General features: G+C 36.4%; 3 protein-coding genes and 2 long non-coding RNA genes across 9 annotated transcripts in view; 2 read left to right on the forward strand and 3 right to left on the reverse strand.

Annotated features, from left to right (window-relative positions):
* Window positions 1-385: 385 nt before the first annotated feature.
* LOC100176127 (E-selectin-like) lies at window positions 386-7,672 on the reverse strand. Its single transcript, XM_002128508.5, has 16 exons — window positions 7,537-7,672; window positions 7,396-7,481; window positions 6,963-7,176; window positions 6,595-6,679; window positions 6,149-6,252; window positions 5,800-5,985; window positions 5,327-5,509; window positions 4,662-4,844; window positions 4,174-4,353; window positions 3,641-3,820; window positions 3,180-3,383; window positions 2,705-2,861; window positions 1,975-2,078; window positions 1,484-1,644; window positions 1,047-1,213; window positions 386-616 (listed from the first exon to the last, which is right to left on the reverse strand). The coding sequence occupies exons 1-16, from the start codon at window positions 7,640-7,642 to the stop codon at window positions 583-585; spliced, it is 2,334 nt and encodes a 777-aa protein (XP_002128544.2). The 5' UTR covers window positions 7,643-7,672; the 3' UTR covers window positions 386-582.
* Window positions 7,673-8,057: 385 nt separating this feature from the next.
* LOC113474107 lies at window positions 8,058-16,493 on the forward strand. The gene is made up of 3 exons (XR_003395767.1): window positions 8,058-8,494; window positions 12,038-12,148; window positions 16,226-16,493. It is a non-coding gene; the product is annotated as an uncharacterized LOC113474107 (long non-coding RNA).
* On the reverse strand, window positions 9,756-11,454 carry atf4/5 (transcription factor protein). The gene is made up of 3 exons (NM_001078191.1): window positions 11,367-11,454; window positions 10,930-11,190; window positions 9,756-10,698 (listed from the first exon to the last, which is right to left on the reverse strand). Exons 2-3 carry the CDS (start codon window positions 11,114-11,116, stop codon window positions 9,863-9,865), a joined length of 1,023 nt encoding a protein of 340 aa, NP_001071659.1. The 5' UTR covers window positions 11,117-11,190; window positions 11,367-11,454; the 3' UTR covers window positions 9,756-9,862.
* Window positions 12,395-13,601, reverse strand: LOC100186340 (tRNA-splicing endonuclease subunit Sen34-like). Its single transcript, XM_002123452.4, has one exon. It carries the CDS (start codon window positions 13,431-13,433, stop codon window positions 12,510-12,512), a length of 924 nt encoding a protein of 307 aa, XP_002123488.1. The 5' UTR covers window positions 13,434-13,601; the 3' UTR covers window positions 12,395-12,509.
* An 832-nt stretch (window positions 16,494-17,325) lies between the features above and the next one.
* LOC101243144 overlaps window positions 17,326-19,135 on the forward strand; it is a 4,011-nt gene continuing 2,201 nt past the window's right edge. For 3 of the 5 annotated variants that reach the window (XR_003395764.1, XR_003395763.1, XR_717167.3), the window contains exons 1-3: window positions 17,326-17,443; window positions 18,043-18,262; window positions 18,690-18,827. This is a non-coding gene — a long non-coding RNA (uncharacterized LOC101243144). Of the gene's footprint in view, window positions 17,510-18,042; window positions 18,263-18,689; window positions 18,828-19,135 lie in introns of all 5 variants that reach the window. The other 2 variants (XR_003395766.1, XR_003395765.1) reach the window with 2 other exon arrangements.

A 19,135-nucleotide genomic window follows, 5' to 3' on the forward strand; every position in this document is an offset into this window, starting at 1 on the left:
AGAAAAGTCTGCCTAGAAGCTTCGTGTTTTACGTTTTCTAGAACTTAAAACGAACGCGAGTTTCGCTTGCTCCGCTATAATGACAGCCAAGCAATTAGCCCATGACGCAAGTAATCAATACAGAGTTTTCCAATTTTAAACCGTATTGACCGCATATATACACACTGCTTGCACAAGCGACTAACTGTATAGGGATCAATAGGAAACTTCATTAAGTAAACTGGTCTTCGTTCTCTACCTCAACAAACGTAATATACTTTCTAGTATATCCTGAAATTGTTTATCTCTGTTCGTGCAATTATCGTATCTAAAATACTATGTCGTAGTTTCACACACTGAACCTTTAACGATAAATTGTGGTGTACAACGCCACCTAACGGGCAAGTATGTTTGTTTTCACCTTTATTATAATCACCAAAACAACTTTTTTTATCACGACGTTCGTTAACAGAGTTTAGATAGGTAAAATCGGGGTTACAGCAAAAAAAAATGAGTTATTAAATTCATTTTACACGACGTGTTGTATATATGTACAATGATGATAGAAATTTGGCACGTTTTGAATTGCGACGATGCTCCACTTTAGAATGCAATACCAGAGTATTGATTCTGACGCCTGTAAAGAGGAAGTCGCACTAATTAAAACTTCCAAAAATAGCTTGAACTTATAGAAAGAATGGGACGGTTTAATAATTTATTCACCCATTACATTAATTATTAAAACAACAACTTTGACACCTGCATGTTTTCCATTGGGAAACAATTTACGTCACTTTTATTTATGTTTAAAGTCTTATCTGATATACACTATAATACAATATAGTTTGGGGTAAAATGGAAACCGTTATAGCACATAGTATCCCATATACCCTACTTTTGTTTTTAACAAATGAACGCCCTTAAACTATGAGTCTTACCCCAACCGACTATATATGCTTATGCATTTAGCAAAAATCCTTGGGGACTGAAACTTGAACAGGTAATGTATATTTAACATATATTACAAGTCTTGTATATGTATATTTCACAAAAATTAGAAGCCTTACTCGCAAGGGTTTCCGCAGACTTGCTTTAAAATGACGTCAACCAGATCCGTGGAAAGGCCTTCGAAGCCAGTATCCAGGAGAACCGTCTTTTCTGGATCGTTGGCAATGTCAATGATATCTTCCTTCTTTAAACTGCCCTTCTGGTTTACAATTCCAAGAGCAACCACCTGATAACAAGGTATATAGTTGGATGGGGGAAGATGGGACACCTTTAGCACATAAGATCCAAATATCCTGATCGTGTTTTGTCCCACCTTCCCCCACGATACTCTATAAAGCCTACAAATGTGGTAACTCGAAAGTAAGCATAAGGTGTATGGAACAGAACATCCTTGTTATAACGACTGTCGTTCTCTTATACAATGCGAGGATAAACAGTCTTTTTATTCATTTAAAATCAACATCACTAGTTTTGTAATTGATATATAACATCTTACATTTGTTCCAGTAGCCCTTAGCATGGTAGCAGGTGTAGCTACGTCATCTTTGGATATCCCATCTGTTACCACAAGAACAAGGTCTTGTACATCGGGACGGTTGCCAGGTGCAGTGAGCATGTTACGAAGGACGTAATATAGAGCGTTTCCAGTGAGTGTTCCTACAGAAGCAAACATATCAATTAATCTCATGTACATATGTACCAGTAGGAGTATAAAGGACCATGGAATATGTTATAACTTTTCAAACAGGTAATACGTTGTTGAAATGTAACAATGTAGATTGGGTAAGGTTGTCTATGTTTTCATCATCTTTAACCTTTATATTTGATAAGAAACAGGGGCTATATTTAAATAATTACAGAATCGTAACCTCACGACTGTAAAAGAGCGTTGTTTATTGTTAAAACACGATTTGAAAATATGGGATATTTTGTGCTAACGGTATCCATCTTACCCCACAGCACTAAATATATGAAAAAAAATCTTACCCGATCCATCGTAAGGCATGTTTACGATGGCGTTAGTTGTTGATTCGAGGTCCGTGTATTGCCCGATCATAATTTCACTGTCCGTATCAATGAATTTGTTGTATCTAAAGCACACAAATAAAGTGGTAACTGGTAGTAAGCACGAAGTGTACGGAACAGAACATACGTGTTATAACGACTGTCATCAAATAAGTTAAATTTATTCAATCAAAGATAAAATAATGAAAGACCGTAACATCAATCGATAGATGCATCCATACAATGATTAGATCTACGTACTTGACATATATACATTGTTGCTTGTGCAACAGGGTGATGATAATACGGGCTCATGAGATTATGAAACCGTATATGACATTTTACTTAGGAATGATTAATATAGACTTCTCCTTTTTAAGGATGTATGACAAAGTGGTTAGCGCGCCTACTTCTAACCTAGAGATTACAGTTTCAACGCTCGCCGCTGTTACCTTTGTGGGCTTATGTGTGCTTACCAAGACACTTAACGACAACGTTAACCAAGTGATTCAATATTGGTTGTCTAAATGGTCAGTCATACATTGAAAAAAAAAACAATCAAATGAATACGCACTTGGTTACCGTACGAACATGCGTGTTACGTATGACCACTGCCGTTGCCTCGACCATTCATTCATTCATTCATTCATTCATTCATTCATTCATTCATTCATTCCCCCCCCCTTCCAAAAATTAATATATAAATAAGTACCTGACAGCGGCAACCAACATATCGTTTGGAGAAATAACAAAGTTATCGATAATATCTTTCATAAAATGAACAGTTTTGTTCCAGTTTTCTTTTCCCACTGAGCTGCTCGAGTCGAGGACCAAGAAAAGATCGACTTGTGCATAAGGGGGGCATTTTCCTATTGTACAAGAAGGTATGGTTAAGTATGGGTAATGAGTACCCGGGGTTGGGGTAAAACGGTCCATGATGTTTTAATTTTCTTTTCTCGCCTCATTTGGTAGTAAACAAAGAATATTTAAAGGAATTCTATAACCGTGCCCTCATGACTCTAAAGTAGCATTTTCAATTTTTTACAACACGATCAGGAAATATAGGATAGATTGTGCTGACAGTATCCATCTTACCCCACCGTGCTTTATATTTAACAATATAAATCCTTTTGATTGCATATTAAAATACAATCGTTTTACTTTAGGAAACTATAAACATTACGAACTTGCGCAGCATGGTGCTTCGGTTGCTGTCCATTCAAAAGATTGGGTGACGGTGTCGAACTTGCAGCTTGTTGAATTGCTACCATGCAGCTCCCAACGTTCGCTTCCATCTCCACATGAATACAAACAATCAGAAAACGCGAGGTTACCGAACGAACAGTTGACTTGGCCATTGATAGGAGGGCTTTGGTTGGTCGAACAGGTAACTGTTAAGTTGAAAAGATTAAAATAAAAAATAAACCCAATTATTTATACCTAATGCATATAATGCACTATGTGGTGACTGCCTATACAGACTTAACTCTGGCCCAAATCTCAGGTCCATGGCATGTCACGCTACAGAAGCTTGTCCACGTAGAATCGAATTATTAAAATGTTATTGCTTACTGCCCATGCTAACACAGATTTTTAATCAGCTTTGCAATTATACTGCTAATGGTTCGACATAGTTGCATAAGCTTACGTTGTTGGCATGATGGGGGCGGGTTGGACCAGAAACCATCTTCCCCGCATGAGGCTGTAGGAATGCCAACCAGTTCGAAGCCGGGGTTACAAAAGTAGGTGCAGACTGATCCGTATACTTCGTTGTTGGTGCATTCCACGAAACCATTATCCAGAGAATCGTGTGGGGGCGAGCAAACGACTAAAATTTAAAAAGTAGCAATTAAATATAAGAAGTCTATTTAAAGCTGGGGCCATGGTAGTGGTAATCGCGCCTGACTCTATATAGCCCACATCTTGACACTGCTATACCGTTGTGTGCGTATGTGTCCTTCGGCAAGACACATAACGAAAGCTTCTCAGTCATAAGTTAAAAAATGAAAACTCCTCACCCCCACATGATCATCCACAAAGTTACATACATACTAACTCATAAGAGGGCAGAGGTGTATGAAACAGTCAACCAGTTTTATGACGACTCTCGTTGCCCCGCCACGGAAACATAAATATTATATTTTAGAGTCCTATGGCATAAAGAAGGTGTTTTTAACTTACTTTGTTCACAGACAGGCGACGTCTTCGACCATTCGAAGTTATCCTGGCAGATCATGTTTCCTGGGTTAAGCATCTTGAACCCTTCATCGCATGCAAACAAGCAAGTTGACTCATAGAAGTTGTTGTTGCTGCAAACCACGTTTCCGTTGGTAATTTCAGGAGCGTTTTCATCACAGGTGACTAAAAATGAAAGTAATTATAATATAGGTTGGGGTAAGATGGTTCGTGTACATTAGGTTGGGGTAGATGGTCCATGTATAATAGGTTGGTTCATTTTCCATTCTTTTTATCGCTTATTCGGAAGAATACAGAATATTTATTCAATTATATGACCGTATCCTCAAGGCTCTAAGAATCAACTTTAAAAAACACGATTAGGATATTGGATATTACGTGCTAACCGTATCTATCTTACCCCACAGTACTGTACGTTCATGCTATAAAACTAAGTAATATTTCAGACAAACCAACAGTTTTAAAGTCATTACTCGGTAGACATTGTGCCTCAATATCGCTCCATAAACCATCTTCCTGGCAGGTGATGGACTCGATCCCAGTCCTGTAATATCCACGTTGGCAAGTGTATGTGCATACTGATGCGTATTCGTTGTTGTCGCTACATATGGTTTGTCCGTTGGAAATCAGAGCTGTCTTTTGAACGTCGCAGGCAACTAGAGTAAGTTGTTTTGTGGTTTTATAATTAAATCTTATTGAGATAGAGATAGATGAATATTAGGTTAAAGTATGATAATTCATGTTTTCATTCTCCGTTAACGTTCCATTTTATAAAGAATATTTACAGAATTATATTGACATAGACGTAAAAAGAGCGTTGTTGATTGTTGAAAAATCAGGAATTTCATGTGTTAACGGTACTTAGTGTATTATTCATTAAGGGGGTAATGGACCCAAGTCTGGCCTAAATCCCAGGTCCTCACGGACCTCACCCATAAAGAATTATTCATTAAGTAGAGTGGGGAAAGATGGGACACTTTAATACATAATATGCAAGTATCGTGTTTTAAACAATTAACAACGATCTTTTATCTATTACCGAATGGGACGAGAAAATAGAATGAAAAGGGGTCCCATCTTCCCCACCCCACTATAGTACTAATATACATATGTACATAATACAGGAAGATACACTTACTTTGTTGGCATTGTGGCTTGGCACTTGTCCAGCTACCGTCCGGTTCGCAAGTGGAGGTTGAAGACCCGATAAGTCGGAAGCCTTGATTACATTTGTAGCTACATTGAGATGTATAGAAGTTGAAATCCGTGCAGCTTACTTCGCCATTCGTGAGGAAAATCGTCGATGCAGAGTCACAGGTTACTGTTGGTAAGAATGTTTAATATACAGAATATATAGGTGTTAGTTTCTATAGATATAGTACTGTGGGGTAAGATGGATATCGTTAACACATATTATCTTATATTTTTACTCATGTCTTAATAGATAATAATTAATAACGCTATTTTAGAGTCGTAGGGACATAGTTATAAAATTAAGTAAATATCCTTCGTTTACTACAAAATGTAACAATAAAGAAAGAATTAAAACATAAACCATCTTACCCCACCATACAGAACATGTAGCTATTTATTTGTATTAAAAATACGTACTTCGATTGCAAAGTGGGACACTGTTCGACCATTTCTGGTTGCTGTTACAGATTGTTCTAAAATTTCCAACGATCTCGAATCCCAGGTCGCATGTGAAGGCACATACTGATCCCAGTTTGTTGGAATTGCTGCAAGATACTTTGCCGTTTGGAGGGCTACGTGGTATGCTTATTCCACATGTTGGACCTGTATAGTTAAATATTATAATAAAAAAACATCCGTAGTATATTTTATATATAAAGGTTCTATATTTAAACGCGTAAAATATCACAAAAAATATCATGTTAAAAAAATAGAATAGTTAAAGTCAAATTGTATAATTAATAATAGCGTCAAATATCATACATACGTTCACATTTTGGCGTCTCAGATTCCCAACGAAGACCGAAACCATCTTCAATACATTTAACTTCTTTGTCACCAACGAGGTTGTAACCTTGGTCGCATTGATACCTGGAGTAAAAAAAAAGATATTGGTTGGGGTAAGATGGTCTAAATTTTATTTTCATTTATTGTCCCATTCGATGAAAACAACATAATTATATAACCGTAGATCTTCACGACTTTCAGCCCTACTGCGGGGTAAAATAGGATACCGTTAACACTTAAATCCTATTTACCTGATTTGGTTTAACAAACATGCCATTTTAAAGTCGTGAGGATATGGGTATTTAATTGTGGAAATATTCCTTGTTTGTTATAAAATGGGACGAAAATAAAAATGAAACCATGTCCTATCTTACCCCACCCTAATATAAATAAAAACTTATTTGTTAATGCTGGTTTGTTACTTACGTGCAGGTGCTGTTGCCGAAGTTCATGTTGTCACACGTGACCTTCCCGTTTCGTGGTTGAACAGCAGCAGGGCATTTGGGATCCTCTGTATAAATAACGAACATATTAAGCAACGGGAATTACTAACGGTATGCCTATACCTAAAATACAGACTGGTATACGCAGCCACCACCGTTTATAACTAATCAAATCGCCCTGTTATCTTTCGGTTAGAGTTTAATTCCTGCGAGTTGATTGGTACAGTGCTTTGCCAAGGTTCTTTTTACGAATATTTTTGCCCTCAAGGGAAAAGAGGAAAATCGGTTGGTTAAAAAGTTTCTTTTACGGTCAAAAACCTTCCGTTTCTAATACTGGCTATAGGTACTTACTATCGCAAGGCATCGCTCTGGCGTTGCATTCATTTTCAGTGCAGCAGCATCGACACACACTGTTGTTGGTAAAGGCTGGGTTGCACTGTGTTGGTATCCACGCTGGTTTCTGGTTTTGTTCTTGATTGTTGGTACAAGCAGCGGTTTGTTTGCATCGTTTCGTGATTGAGTAGTATCGGCCCTCGGATAAACGAACTTCATTCTGACAGCTTCCCTGATAAAATATGCAAAGTTGTAAACACGAAACGAACTGTTGAAACATATTAATTCGATAACATAACTTGACAAAATGTTATTTTTCTTCCAATACTGCAGCAAAGATTAAATTAATCAAAACAACGAAACAAAAATCTAAAAAAATCGAAGGTCCTTAAAAAGCACGTTCTACGAGTAAAATCTACTTGAGTAAAAGTATTATGGGTAATTCACTTACCTCATTGGACTGGCATTGTACAATACGCCCTTTCAAGTTGCATTCCTCGTTTGACGAAGCTCCGTTGCAGGTGAAACACCTTAAACCTACGAATAGAAGTTAACGTACACACCGACAGAGAAAAGATACGGCAGCTCTTACCTTGAGCGCTGTAACAACCGAGAAGCAGCACAGAAACGATTGCAAGTGAGAATCTCATTGTTCTAATTGTAGTGAACGAAAACGAAGACTGATAATTTTTCTTCATGACCAAAGCCTTTATATAGGAACAAGTAATGTGTGTCTTGCTGCAGGGCCAAGCAAATAAACATGTCGTTAATTTGCTTTCTCGTGGATCGTTTGGTTTTATCGTTCCCAAACAAGCGACCACTGTCCCGTAACGGGTGTTGCCACCGTTGAAAGAACTTCCCGCCGCTTATAACGACGCTCCTCCGGTAAGTCGTAAAGAAAACTACAGCAATTACAAGTTACATGAATTACAAAGGACAACAAATTTATGACATCCTATACACGACCAATGATTTTATTGCGATTTTAAACTTTATTCATATATAAATATAGTAGGGTGGGGGAGATGGGACACCTCTAGCACATAATATCCAATATCCTGATTGTGTTTTAAACAATTAACAACGGTCTATAAGAGTCGTGAGGGTACTGTTTTATAATTCTCTGAATGTTCTTTGTTTACTATGAAATGGGACGAGAAAATGAAAAGGTGTCTCATCTTTCCCCACCGCTCTATATACGTTAAGATGGTCCAAGTTTTCGTTATAAACCATATCCTCACCACTCTAAAATAGCATTGTTATTTGTTAAAAGCACAATAGGAAATCTGAGATATTATTAGCTGTCGGTAACCATCTTATAATATTTCAATGAGCAAATCCATACATATATAGTAAATAACAAGACCTCTAAGATTGCAAGTACATATCCATCGAAACTGTACCATTTTCTCCACTGATGTAAGGAAAAAGTGCTGGCAAATTTTAGACGGTGTTGGCTGATGATAGGCACGGTCGAAGCGCATTGGTTATCGAGCTGGCCGTTCAACTAAAGGAAACACGTTTGGAAGCTTATGTTGTTACCAGACAGTGTAGGTACGTGTGTCCTTGGATAAAATAATTATCGTATCAACACGCTTGCTTTAGTTTAATTCAATGATCACTAGTAGGTTATTGTACAAACCGACAGCCACTAAAAAAAAAGCATTAACTGCAAACAAAAACAAAAAGCGACTTGAAAATCGCTAGTATATTTGTTTAATGTTTTATGCAAAAAAACGCGATTTTCCCGGTAACTCTAGCGTGAACCATGTTGAAATTGTGTTGCGAAAAATACCGACAAACAAAAACCGTACAAACGCCTCTACTCGTATTTTTTCAACAATCGCCCCACATTCACACCGTCGACACACCTCTCGCAATCGTCCAATAGAGGCGTTCTAGTCTGTGACGTCACGGACAGTGCGGCCATTTCTGTATAACCTTCGAGCAAGTTGTTTTTCGTCAAATATTGAACGGCAATAACCAATTTAAAAAATAAACACTTTTAGAAACCTTACAACTAGTAGTGTTGGAATAATATGTAAATCATTTAATAATAATGTTTTTACTTATGAGAAGAAATAAACTTTAATTCGAATCAATCGCTGGTGGGTGCAGAACATTGTGTACGGTACAAATGCCCCCCCCATATTGTAAATTAAAAGAAAACATGAGTTTTATCAACACACCTAATCGTATGTATGGTATTGTGAGGTAAAACGGGACACCTTTAGCACATAATGTCCAAATATCCTGATTATGTATAAAACAATTAACAATGGTCTATGAGAGTCGTGAGGATACAGTTTTATAATTTTTTGAATCTTACTTGTTTGCTACCAAATGGAACAATAAAAGAAAAAGGTGTCCCATCGCTCCCCACCCTACTAAATAATTAACAAATCTATAAGAGTGGTGAGGAAACGGTTTCATAATTATAAAAATGTGTCCCATCTTCCCCTTCTCTACTATAGTAGCGTGGGGGGAGATGGGACATCATTAACACATAATTTCCAAGTGGCCTGATCGTGTTTTAAAGAATTAACAACGGTCTGTGGAAGTCGTAAGGTTGGGGTTTGAATGTTCTTTGTTTACTACCAAATGGAAAAAGAAACAAAATGAAAAGGTGTCCCATCTTCCCCCACCCTACTATATATAGTAGTAATAAATGTTTCGCGACCGTGATTCATAATTTTACACATCTAAGACACATGTGGACCAAATGAGAAGAAAATGGAATATGTGATACACCTAAACTACTGTCTCAATAGCTAAAGTTTCTTTATAAAACTTATCCAACACAAAACCAAATTGATGCCACAACGTTTATTACAAAACTATACAACGAACAAGTTCAACCAGAAAAAGAGACGAGAATTTAATATAAAACAAAAATAAATTATTTTTTAACGAACGGTTTATTTTATTAACCCTTTGATTTTGTAGACCTCTATCATTAATTCTTTCAGATACTCAATTTCCCTGGTCACACGGTTAACATTATCGTGCAATGATTTATTCTTTTCCTCCAAAACTCTTTGCTCGGATTCCTGTTTTGAAAACTCCAGACGTTTTCTTTCCCGGTACCTCGTAGCAGCATTTTTGTTTTGGTCACGTTTTCGTTGTTTTCTCTCAACAGTAGTGGTGACTTTGCTTTTTCTACCTCCCCTTGATTTGGAAGGGGGTGGAGAGGTTTTTACTGGGATGTAGTTTACTTGGCTAACTTGTGGCACCGGTGGTGTTTGATGTGTAGGCTGTGCATTGGTTGAGCTGAGCAAGAAACTTAACTCTGAACTACAGTTAATAGTGTTCGTTGTGGTAGTAGCAGGTTGAACTTCATGGACCTGTAAGCTCGGAAATGAAGATTCACAATTATTATCTTCAATAACTTTAATACCAAGTTCCTCTAAAAGCAAATCTCCATCGATACCGAAATCTGGGAAAGCATTCTGTTCGGTGGAAAGCGTATTTACAGCTGTGTTCGCTGGTAAAGGCGATAATTGTTCGAGTGGTGTGTCAATGTAAGAATCGGACCCACTGTAGTTTGAAACTGGGCTTTCAATGCTTGGATATGACGAACTTCCTGGTGAAGCAACTCCAGAGTCGAAACTGCTGGCTGGGGAAATTGGCTGACATGCATAATATGCACTATTTTTCAGCTCCTCTTGGTTTCCAAGGAAACCAGAATCCACCAGATCATCAAGAAGACTGAGATCTATGTTATCTGTCATCCATTCAGACCCCAATGATAACCCTGCAAAAAAGTTTTATAAAAATGTGTTTCTTTAAAAACTTATAGCACATTATTTATTCAATAAAAGCATTCTGTAATTTCTACAACCAGGAGTTATGTAATGAATATAGACTTTTTTGGACCCCTCGTATAGAAAACTTTTATTTAACCGATTCCTCTGCTATTTGGCAATATTTCATGATGAAAAATGGTATATTCAATTAAATATCACACGGCTGTTTATGTTTTTACCTGCTGTATCATTCAGTGGATTTTCCTGGTAACACACACCACTACTTGGCGCTGTTTGCGGGTACATGGTGGACCCCCCCACCAATTTCTCAACAAGCTCCTCATGTCCCGTGCCCAGGGACCCATCCCCCAGCAAGTTCCCCCCGAACAGGGGAATGTCCTCTGATTCGTACATTGAACCCAACATGATGTTGTAAAGATGATATGCCTAATAAATGGCTAATTGACGATTCTCGAGTGGGTGATCCATAGTGCAAAGATCTGTGACAAAAAATACAGAAATAAATACCATTTTATAGGTTTCAAAATGTACATTAAAAAATATCATTATAGGTTTTTAAAATGTACATCAAAATTTTGATAATTTGACATTTAAGAAATTGAAAATAAGGCAATAATAAAACATAAATAAGTACAAAATAAAAACGGTTACTTACTCCATGCTGGCGCACGGTTGTAGAACAAACGCAGTCATCTTGTCGCAGTTAGTGAGCCATCTTTGGCCCTAATTTCAGAAAATAAAATATACTGACGCTCTTAACCTGTTAGATATGAAATGAATGTTGAATCCTGAGCCCAGCACACAAATCGACGTTGGTCCTACGTCATATATAGATATATTCATCCGCGTTATACATTATCTGATTAGTTCAAGCATACGACTTTACATAAGTCTTAAAATTTAATTTTACTAAATAACAAAGATAATTAAAGCTTAGAAGATTAAATATTCTGTAGTTTAAATCAACAATTTAAACTTTTTAGTGATCTATTTACTGTCTCACAACAAAGTAAGGATAATTCCCCTTTAGTTTCGGCTGATGCAATATCAGCGAAAATCATGCAAGGGACGCGTGATCACTGTGACGTCACAATGGTACGCGGGAATGGCTGGGGGCGTGAAACTTCTATATATGTGTTATTGGTCGTGTACTTTCACAACGTTTAATCCGAGGCTATGTTTAGAACTTTAGAATAATGTAAAAGGCTTAATGAGTAATAAATGTGATACTTCCATTATAGGACAAACGTGTACGTTTCGACTTCAGAATATTGTTTACATTTTGCATAGTAAAATGATACTTATTTAATAATATTCCTTGTGTAGGTTTTTACATAATGTCATGCTGTTGTTACTGTACCAATACGAGTGAACTATACAATGTGTCATGCGCCGTGCGCCTGGTTGAATACCATATGATGCTTGCTGCCATAACAGGTTGGTTCGTGTGTTGTGATAACACCGGAAAATACTGTATAAGTTTAGCACGAGTGCTACTTCACGTTTTTCTATTGTACACTTCAAAAAAAATATAAAGCTTTTTGTTACTTGTGCCAGTATTACTAACAACTGCAGCATACCAAAAGTTAAAGATCCAAAATGTCTCTCAAAAACTTAACTAATAACTTTTAAATAAAAGTTCTAGCAACTGTAGCTTATCTTGAATTGATAATAGAATAAACGTTTACTGAATATTGTTTATTTCATAATATAATTTTGTAGGCAAAATGTACCCATAAATCGATGCAAATATGCAATTTTTAAATTAGAAATACTTTAAAAAGTTTTAAATACAACTTTAAACAATACCAGACCATGACATAGAAGAATAAACAACTTTATTTTCTTTGTCGATTGACGCTAATAACAAAGTCTTTTTAACGCTACTAGCTAATCGTCCAAAAGTTGCAAATTCAGTTGCCGAAATTTCTTTCTCATAAGGAATATGTAATAAAATATAAGTAGAGTGGTATAAACCAGGATCCCCTGGGTACACAAGAAAGTTTCCACCAAACTTAACACCATCTGTTAGAAAATAGCCCTGATTGTGCAAGTCACAAAATATCAGATAAAGTTTGCTTTCCTCTTCTGTGAGTTTTATTTTCGTATGATCAATTTTCTGCATAAAAGATGAGAATTTACTTTTATGTTCCATTTTTATCCAAGTTTGTTCTTGCCCATAGCGCTCAACTTTTTTTAACTCGGACTCAGCAAATTGTTTGAACTGTTTTTCATTAAAGACCTCTTCTGAGTTGGTTTCGGTTATTGTCCCATCTTGTTTGTTCAATTCTTTATCTTCACTTATCATTTTTCGCTGTTTTTGTTTTGATATTTTACCATTCTTAATCAGGCCTTTCATATTCTTTATCTCATCCAATTTTAAGTTTTGTTTCAAGATGGTTTGGATTTCATATTGCTCCTGCAGTTTCCTCTTGGACTTTTCTGCTTCTTCTTCTAAATCAACATAAGGAGGGAAAACAGAAGAATCCAATAAGCAAGCGTTGCAATGCTCTAGTAAATATTTTGCCTCTATATTGGTCAACTGCAGTGGTAACCCAAACTGAGCATTCTGTCTTGGTTTGGTTGTGAGGCAACCGACATTGCTACCTACAATCCGGTGTTTTTTTCGAATAAAAGAAACAACACTTTGGTCCCAAATTAGAACTTTACCATGACAATAGTATATTTCTATGTTAGGTTCACAACTTCCATCTTCTGCCATATCCAACCACTATGTATGGGAGAATGTTACAGTAATACTATACACTTAATTACAGAACAATAAAATTGACCTAAAATTTCCTTTGATTTCTAAATAAAAAGTTTGCATTTTGTTTTAACCTATCTTCTCCTATGCTAAAGTAATAATAATAGGACGCGAGTTATACAAAAAATAAACATTATTTAAAAAAACATCAATTTCATCTATAGCTAAACAATAGATTTATTTTAATTAAAACAATCTAGTTCTATATATACATTGATAAAAGCTGTGAGTATGAATTAAATTTTATTCGAAGTTTCTAAGGTGGGAAATTCCCTCTTGGTTTTAACAAATATCAAGAGAGTAAGGACTAGATAAATGTAACTTATTTACCCTTGCATGACGGGCAGCCGCAGTCGTATCACACGGGTGTTCTGTTTCATACATTTCGTGCCAGCTTAAAACTTACTACATGTGTGCCTTTGTCGGTGATTATGACCAATACGGACTCTGGTTATGACAGTTATTTTAGACTAACCATAGGCGGCTACTCTGGTTTGGAGCAATTGCCTTTTAGTATATATACCTAAACATATGTTTAGGTATCTCTGCTTTTAGCGTTTGCTGCTATAATGTTTGTGGCAGAATTTAAACGTAAGTTTTTAGTAATTTTTTTTATTTGCTATTCGAAATTATAACGATTTGTGTAATACGAATGTATAACAAAATGTAGCAATAATAAAACGTGTCAGGAACATTACGAACGGTAAAAGAGCCGTCTGTTCCGACGTGGTAAGCAAGCACAAGCAACCGGTATCTCAATCGGGCGATGTGTATTTGTAGCCTTGTTGTGCAGCATAACCTCATAATGGATGGGTCGAACTTGGAGCATTGTAGATGCTTTAGGGTGGCATGGGTAATGACATTGTTTCGGGCAATCGGCTAAGGATAGTTCACCCCAAACCCCACAGTTGTACTGGGCGAATCCCCATGTGTGTGTTGGAGTTACGTATCTTGTTGCTGTTGATGGTTGAGATAAACGTCGGCACCTTTAGGAAAACAATAATGATACTTGTGGTGAAGTGGGGTGGGGGGGAAACGGGATACTTCCAACACAAAATATCCAAGTATCATCGTGTTTTAAACAATTAACAAGGGTGTATCTTTACTACCAAATTAGAAGAGAAAATATAATTAAAGGTTTCCCATCTCCCCCCGCCTACTATATATTCAAATTATTTAGTGATTTTACGTATTGTTAGCAAAACATGAGTTTTCTAAGGTAAAATTGCGTCGCTTTTTTAAATTCATAAGTGCATAAAATAACAATTTAGGCTATTTATTAATTACGATAAAAATGTTTTCGTACAACTCGTAAAAATGATATCTGTTATTGGATACATTATATTCTAAAATCACAAAAACAGGAATGATGAAAAGAAATCTGTTTTGGTATAAGTGCTATACACACAGACATCAATGCGCTATATTGCGCGAAGATACCATAACGTTTAATTTTTCTAAATAAATTACCGGTTGAGGTTCAATTTCCGCGCCTCCGTAAGACTTGAAGATAAGAAGAAGATCACCACAAGGACAACGTTCATGCTACCAACCTATAATTATTTATATTGTAAGCATGTAAGACTTATCAAAAATACAAATCTTTACCATTCTTGATACCATTTCGTGACTTAGATATTTCTTCTTGTATTTTAATATTTAAAATTCTAACATGGCCATGTGTCTGTGGGGCCATCTTTTATATACCCTCCAAAATTGTCGATATTCGATTTTCGGCTCCAGGATATTTTTTTGTGTCAGCCCAATTACAAGAAGTTCCTTTTCCTTGTTTACATCATGGCAGGTATGATCCTATAAGGTGTATAAGGGTGGACGATTGCAGTAAACCCCGTGAAGCTGTAGTATCGAAACATGAGACGCAACAAAGATATATAACTTATTGTGTTAAAGTACTTTGCAGTCCGCCTACGGATTCGCCGGTGAGAAGTTGCTACTTGGTCCTTTCCACACAACGGCATGGTAGGGATCAAATGTCTTCCCCCCTACAAGAACTTTTTACTACGTTGGAGTTGGGTAACGTACTGTTCTTTGTGACTAGGGAAACACAGTGATACAATACCCGTAAGCGCAGCTGATATTGCTTGACTAGGTAACAACTAAATACTGTTTTCTGAACTAGTGCAGTGCTTTCCACGTTGTCAGATTTCTCAATAGTAAGAAAGTATCATTGCAAGATAGATAGTTGCGGTAATGGGCCAACGTTAATTATAATAACAAGTCTACTGGCATGCTGCACCGTAGGACCTTACTTGTACAGAATAGAACAATAAAGAATTGTAAAGTCATGGAGTTAAAGCATGCGGTGGTGTGTTATAATTTTCTATTTACTGCACCATATGTTTTTTCCATCAGCTGTAGCTTACTTTTCTTTATTTATATTAGGAGTGTTGCGTGTTATATATTGGTTGTACATGATATAAGAGAGGGGATGGGACACCTTTTCATTCCACGCCATTTTCTCGTCTCATTTGGTGGTAAACAAAGGGCATTCATTGTTAAATCCACACCAGTGTATTTGGCTCTAATATGCCAAAGGTGTACCATCTTACCCGATGTTGCGGTATGTTATTTCTATGCACTATTTTGCGTAGACTGCATAAAGAGTTAGTCGAAATAATAATGTGCTTGATTCAATGGTTTGGTCCTGGGTCACCGTTTAATGAACTGCCTTATTTCATTTTATAACCCACACGCACGCATTCACATCGAATCATCAATTTCTCCAGACTTCGTATGCCGCCAGACTGATTGCATGTGGCGTGCTGGGCGCTTTCCGAGTTTTGCTAACGTTTGTGCACATTTCTTGCAAACAAGCCAGTTCTCGCTGTGCTGTTGTTTCGAAAAGTACAGGGTTTTGTTCCGATTAAGTATACGCCTTTGTTTAATTCTTCTTAGTTTAACAGTGTAAATCAAGAGTTTTATGCCAGGTTATCATGTATATAAATGTGACGTTTTGTATATTGTGTGTGTTATTAAACAACTGATTCATTTTTATACGTTCATTTTACCTGTTATTAATTGAAGTAGATGGCCATGCTTAAGATGTGATTACTGTAGAATACTACAGACAACGATAAGCTTCTAAATCCAGAGAAAACTCGTACATACGTAACCGAACTGTGTTTTAATTTGAATCTGACTAAGTCAGAGTATAATATGCTGCATATGACTATAATATTTGCGTAACTCTGACATGGGGCATAACTCGTAAAACAGCAGTTGTTGCAATAAAGTGTTTATTAAATTTAAATTTAGCACAAACGTATAAAAGAAAGTTAAGAAACACATAGTGGGTTGGGGTAAGTTAGTTAATGTATTCTTCTTTTATCTTCCCAATTGGTAGTTAACAAAGAATATTTACGGAATAACAGAACCGTATCCCTACGACCCTAAAAGACGAGTAGCCTACACTTTGTGCTAACAAAAGAACTGTATACGATTACGTATGAGTTTGAACATATATAATAAAAATACAATGATTTTAACATTTTATGTTATAATTGGGACCCAGATAGATTTCCAGATTCAGATTGATAAAGTTTGAAATGAACACGAGCAAGAAGTAGGTATCGAAACCTTTTCGTTGTAACTTGACCGAATTGTTTCGTAGTTTGGTATTGCTCGGTATCTGTAAAAGTATTTATGTTACATATAATAAAAACGTTGGTATTACTAACTTATTCTTTGCAATCACGTTCGCAGAGAATAATGTTTATATATAGATACTAAAATATTTACCCTATACTGTTGGTAAGATGGATATCGTTTTTAATAATTTAGAGTTGTAATGATACAGTTATAAAATTGTTTAAATCTTGTTACAGAATCTTGCATTAAATGTATTAGTTTTTTTATGAATTTATTGCTGTATGAAGTTACCTGACGCCTGATTGGTTGACACAGTGTCCACACGTTGCCCTGTTATATACAAAGCCCTTACAAACGTAAGCGTCCTCCGTCCATTTCATGGTAAATCGGTTTACATCACCCAATCTTATACACCTTGAAGAGTGGGTGTTATACATTTTGTTATCAATAATATATAGTAGGGTGGGGGAAGATGGGACACCTGTTTATTGTATTTTCTTTTCCAATTTGGTTGTAAGCAAAAAAAAGTCAAAGAATTATGAAACTGTATATTCACATCTCGCATGCACCGTTGTGAATTGTTTAAAACACGGTCAGGATATTTGGATATTATATGCCAAAGGTGTCCCATCTTTCCCACCCTACTATAAGTTGTATTTTCCCATAACGGTTTTAAACAGCAAGTAAACTGGAATTTTAAAATACGCTAATTTGGTATATATATGAATAAATAAATGAATGTGAATTATTTATCCTCACGTGACGGGTCAACGATAGTTGTTATAACACGGGCGTTCTGTTTCATACACCTCGTGTCCGCTTACGTGTTACCACATGTGTAACTTTGTGGGGGATACACCAATTATAATGTAATTAGTTTTGGTACACTTTTGTAGGTAGCTATACGCGAGTATGAATTATTTTTTATCTAACTCTAATACTCTTTTATATTCAGTTAAACGCTGAATCACGCGAATTACCTGTCCGAGGGCCGAATCTGCCGGGTAATCCCCTTCGTAGATCCAACGGCCAGCATAGCGAGAACAACAAACGACAAGGCAGTGAAGAAGTGTCTCATCTGTGAATAATGAAAGAATGATCAAGTTTCACTTCACGAATTACGTATCCACTTTCCGCCACCAAAGTACCGACTTCATAAATTCTTACCTGGAATTGTAAGTTTATTGCAGGTATAGCTGTAGTAAAGTTGTCAATATTTTCCTGTTGTATCTTGAAGCTTCTCAATATTGATCATGTGTAGCGAAAAGATTCTCGGTCCTTTTATATCTGTATGAATCGGAAACGTAAGCAACCTGTTTTTTCCCGTTTTCGTTAGGAATACAAAACAGGTTGCTAGTTTCCGTCATATGTGCATTGTGTATTGTGGAACAATGTCGTTAGCTGGAAACGGAGAGTAAAATTTTTTGAATTGGTCGAAAATGAAACCCTACACCCCTAAGAGCCCCAGCTACAATACAAATGGGATTTCACCTTCTTGGATAACTTATGTTCCACCGCAGGAAACTTTATCAGCATATGGAATTTTAAATCATTTAAGTTTTAGTTTAAAACTTCTTAAAAGACAAATGGTTTTATTTTTAGAAGTTCTTGAAGTATAAGCCGCAAGTGAAAGTAAAATAATACAGATGAAACTGAGGTCACGAATCTATTACAAGGTCCAAGTACTCATTAATGGCGACATTAAATATACTGCTATGGCGAACAACAGCGGCAAATAAAGTAAGAATGTTACTACATATAAGTAGGGTGTGGGGGGGGGGGAGACATTTAGCACATAGGCCTAAATTCCAAATATCCTGATCGTGTTTTAAATAATTAACGATCAATAGGAGTCGTATAATTATTCAAATTATCTTTGTTTTCTACTAAATGTGACGAGAAAATAAAATACTAATGTGTCCCAACTTCCCCCACCCTATAGTATATTGTTTTGGGCTTGGGGAAAATCACAGAAGAATGAATGAATGAATGCAACTTACTTTATCCTCGCGTGGCCGGAAAACGACAGTCGTTATAACACGGGTGTG

This window comes from Ciona intestinalis, chromosome 3, assembly GCF_000224145.3.
Source record: "Ciona intestinalis chromosome 3, KH, whole genome shotgun sequence".
Lineage (NCBI taxonomy): Eukaryota > Metazoa > Chordata > Ascidiacea > Phlebobranchia > Cionidae > Ciona > Ciona intestinalis.

What these genes read in the sequence shown, in the direction of transcription:
- LOC100186340 (XM_002123452.4), bottom strand. Translation starts at nt 13,433, where the DNA reads ATGGCAGAAGATGGAAGTTGTGAACCTAACATAGAAATATACTATTGT.
- atf4/5 (NM_001078191.1), bottom strand. Translation starts at nt 11,116, where the DNA reads ATGTTGGGTTCAATGTACGAATCAGAGGACATTCCCCTGTTCGGGGGG. An exon ending in TCCACTGAATGATACAGCAG is followed by an intron (nt 10,699 to 10,929) that starts GTAAAAACATAA and finishes ACTTTTTTGCAG; the next exon opens with GGTTATCATTGGGGTCTGAA.
- LOC100176127 (XM_002128508.5), bottom strand. Translation starts at nt 7,642, where the DNA reads ATGAAGAAAAATTATCAGTCTTCGTTTTCGTTCACTACAATTAGAACA. An exon ending in CGGTTGTTACAGCGCTCAAG is followed by an intron (nt 7,482 to 7,536) that starts GTAAGAGCTGCC and finishes TTCTATTCGTAG; the next exon opens with GTTTAAGGTGTTTCACCTGC. An exon ending in GTCTGCGGAAACCCTTGCGA is followed by an intron (nt 617 to 1,046) that starts GTAAGGCTTCTA and finishes TCCTCTTTACAG; the next exon opens with GCGTCAGAATCAATACTCTG.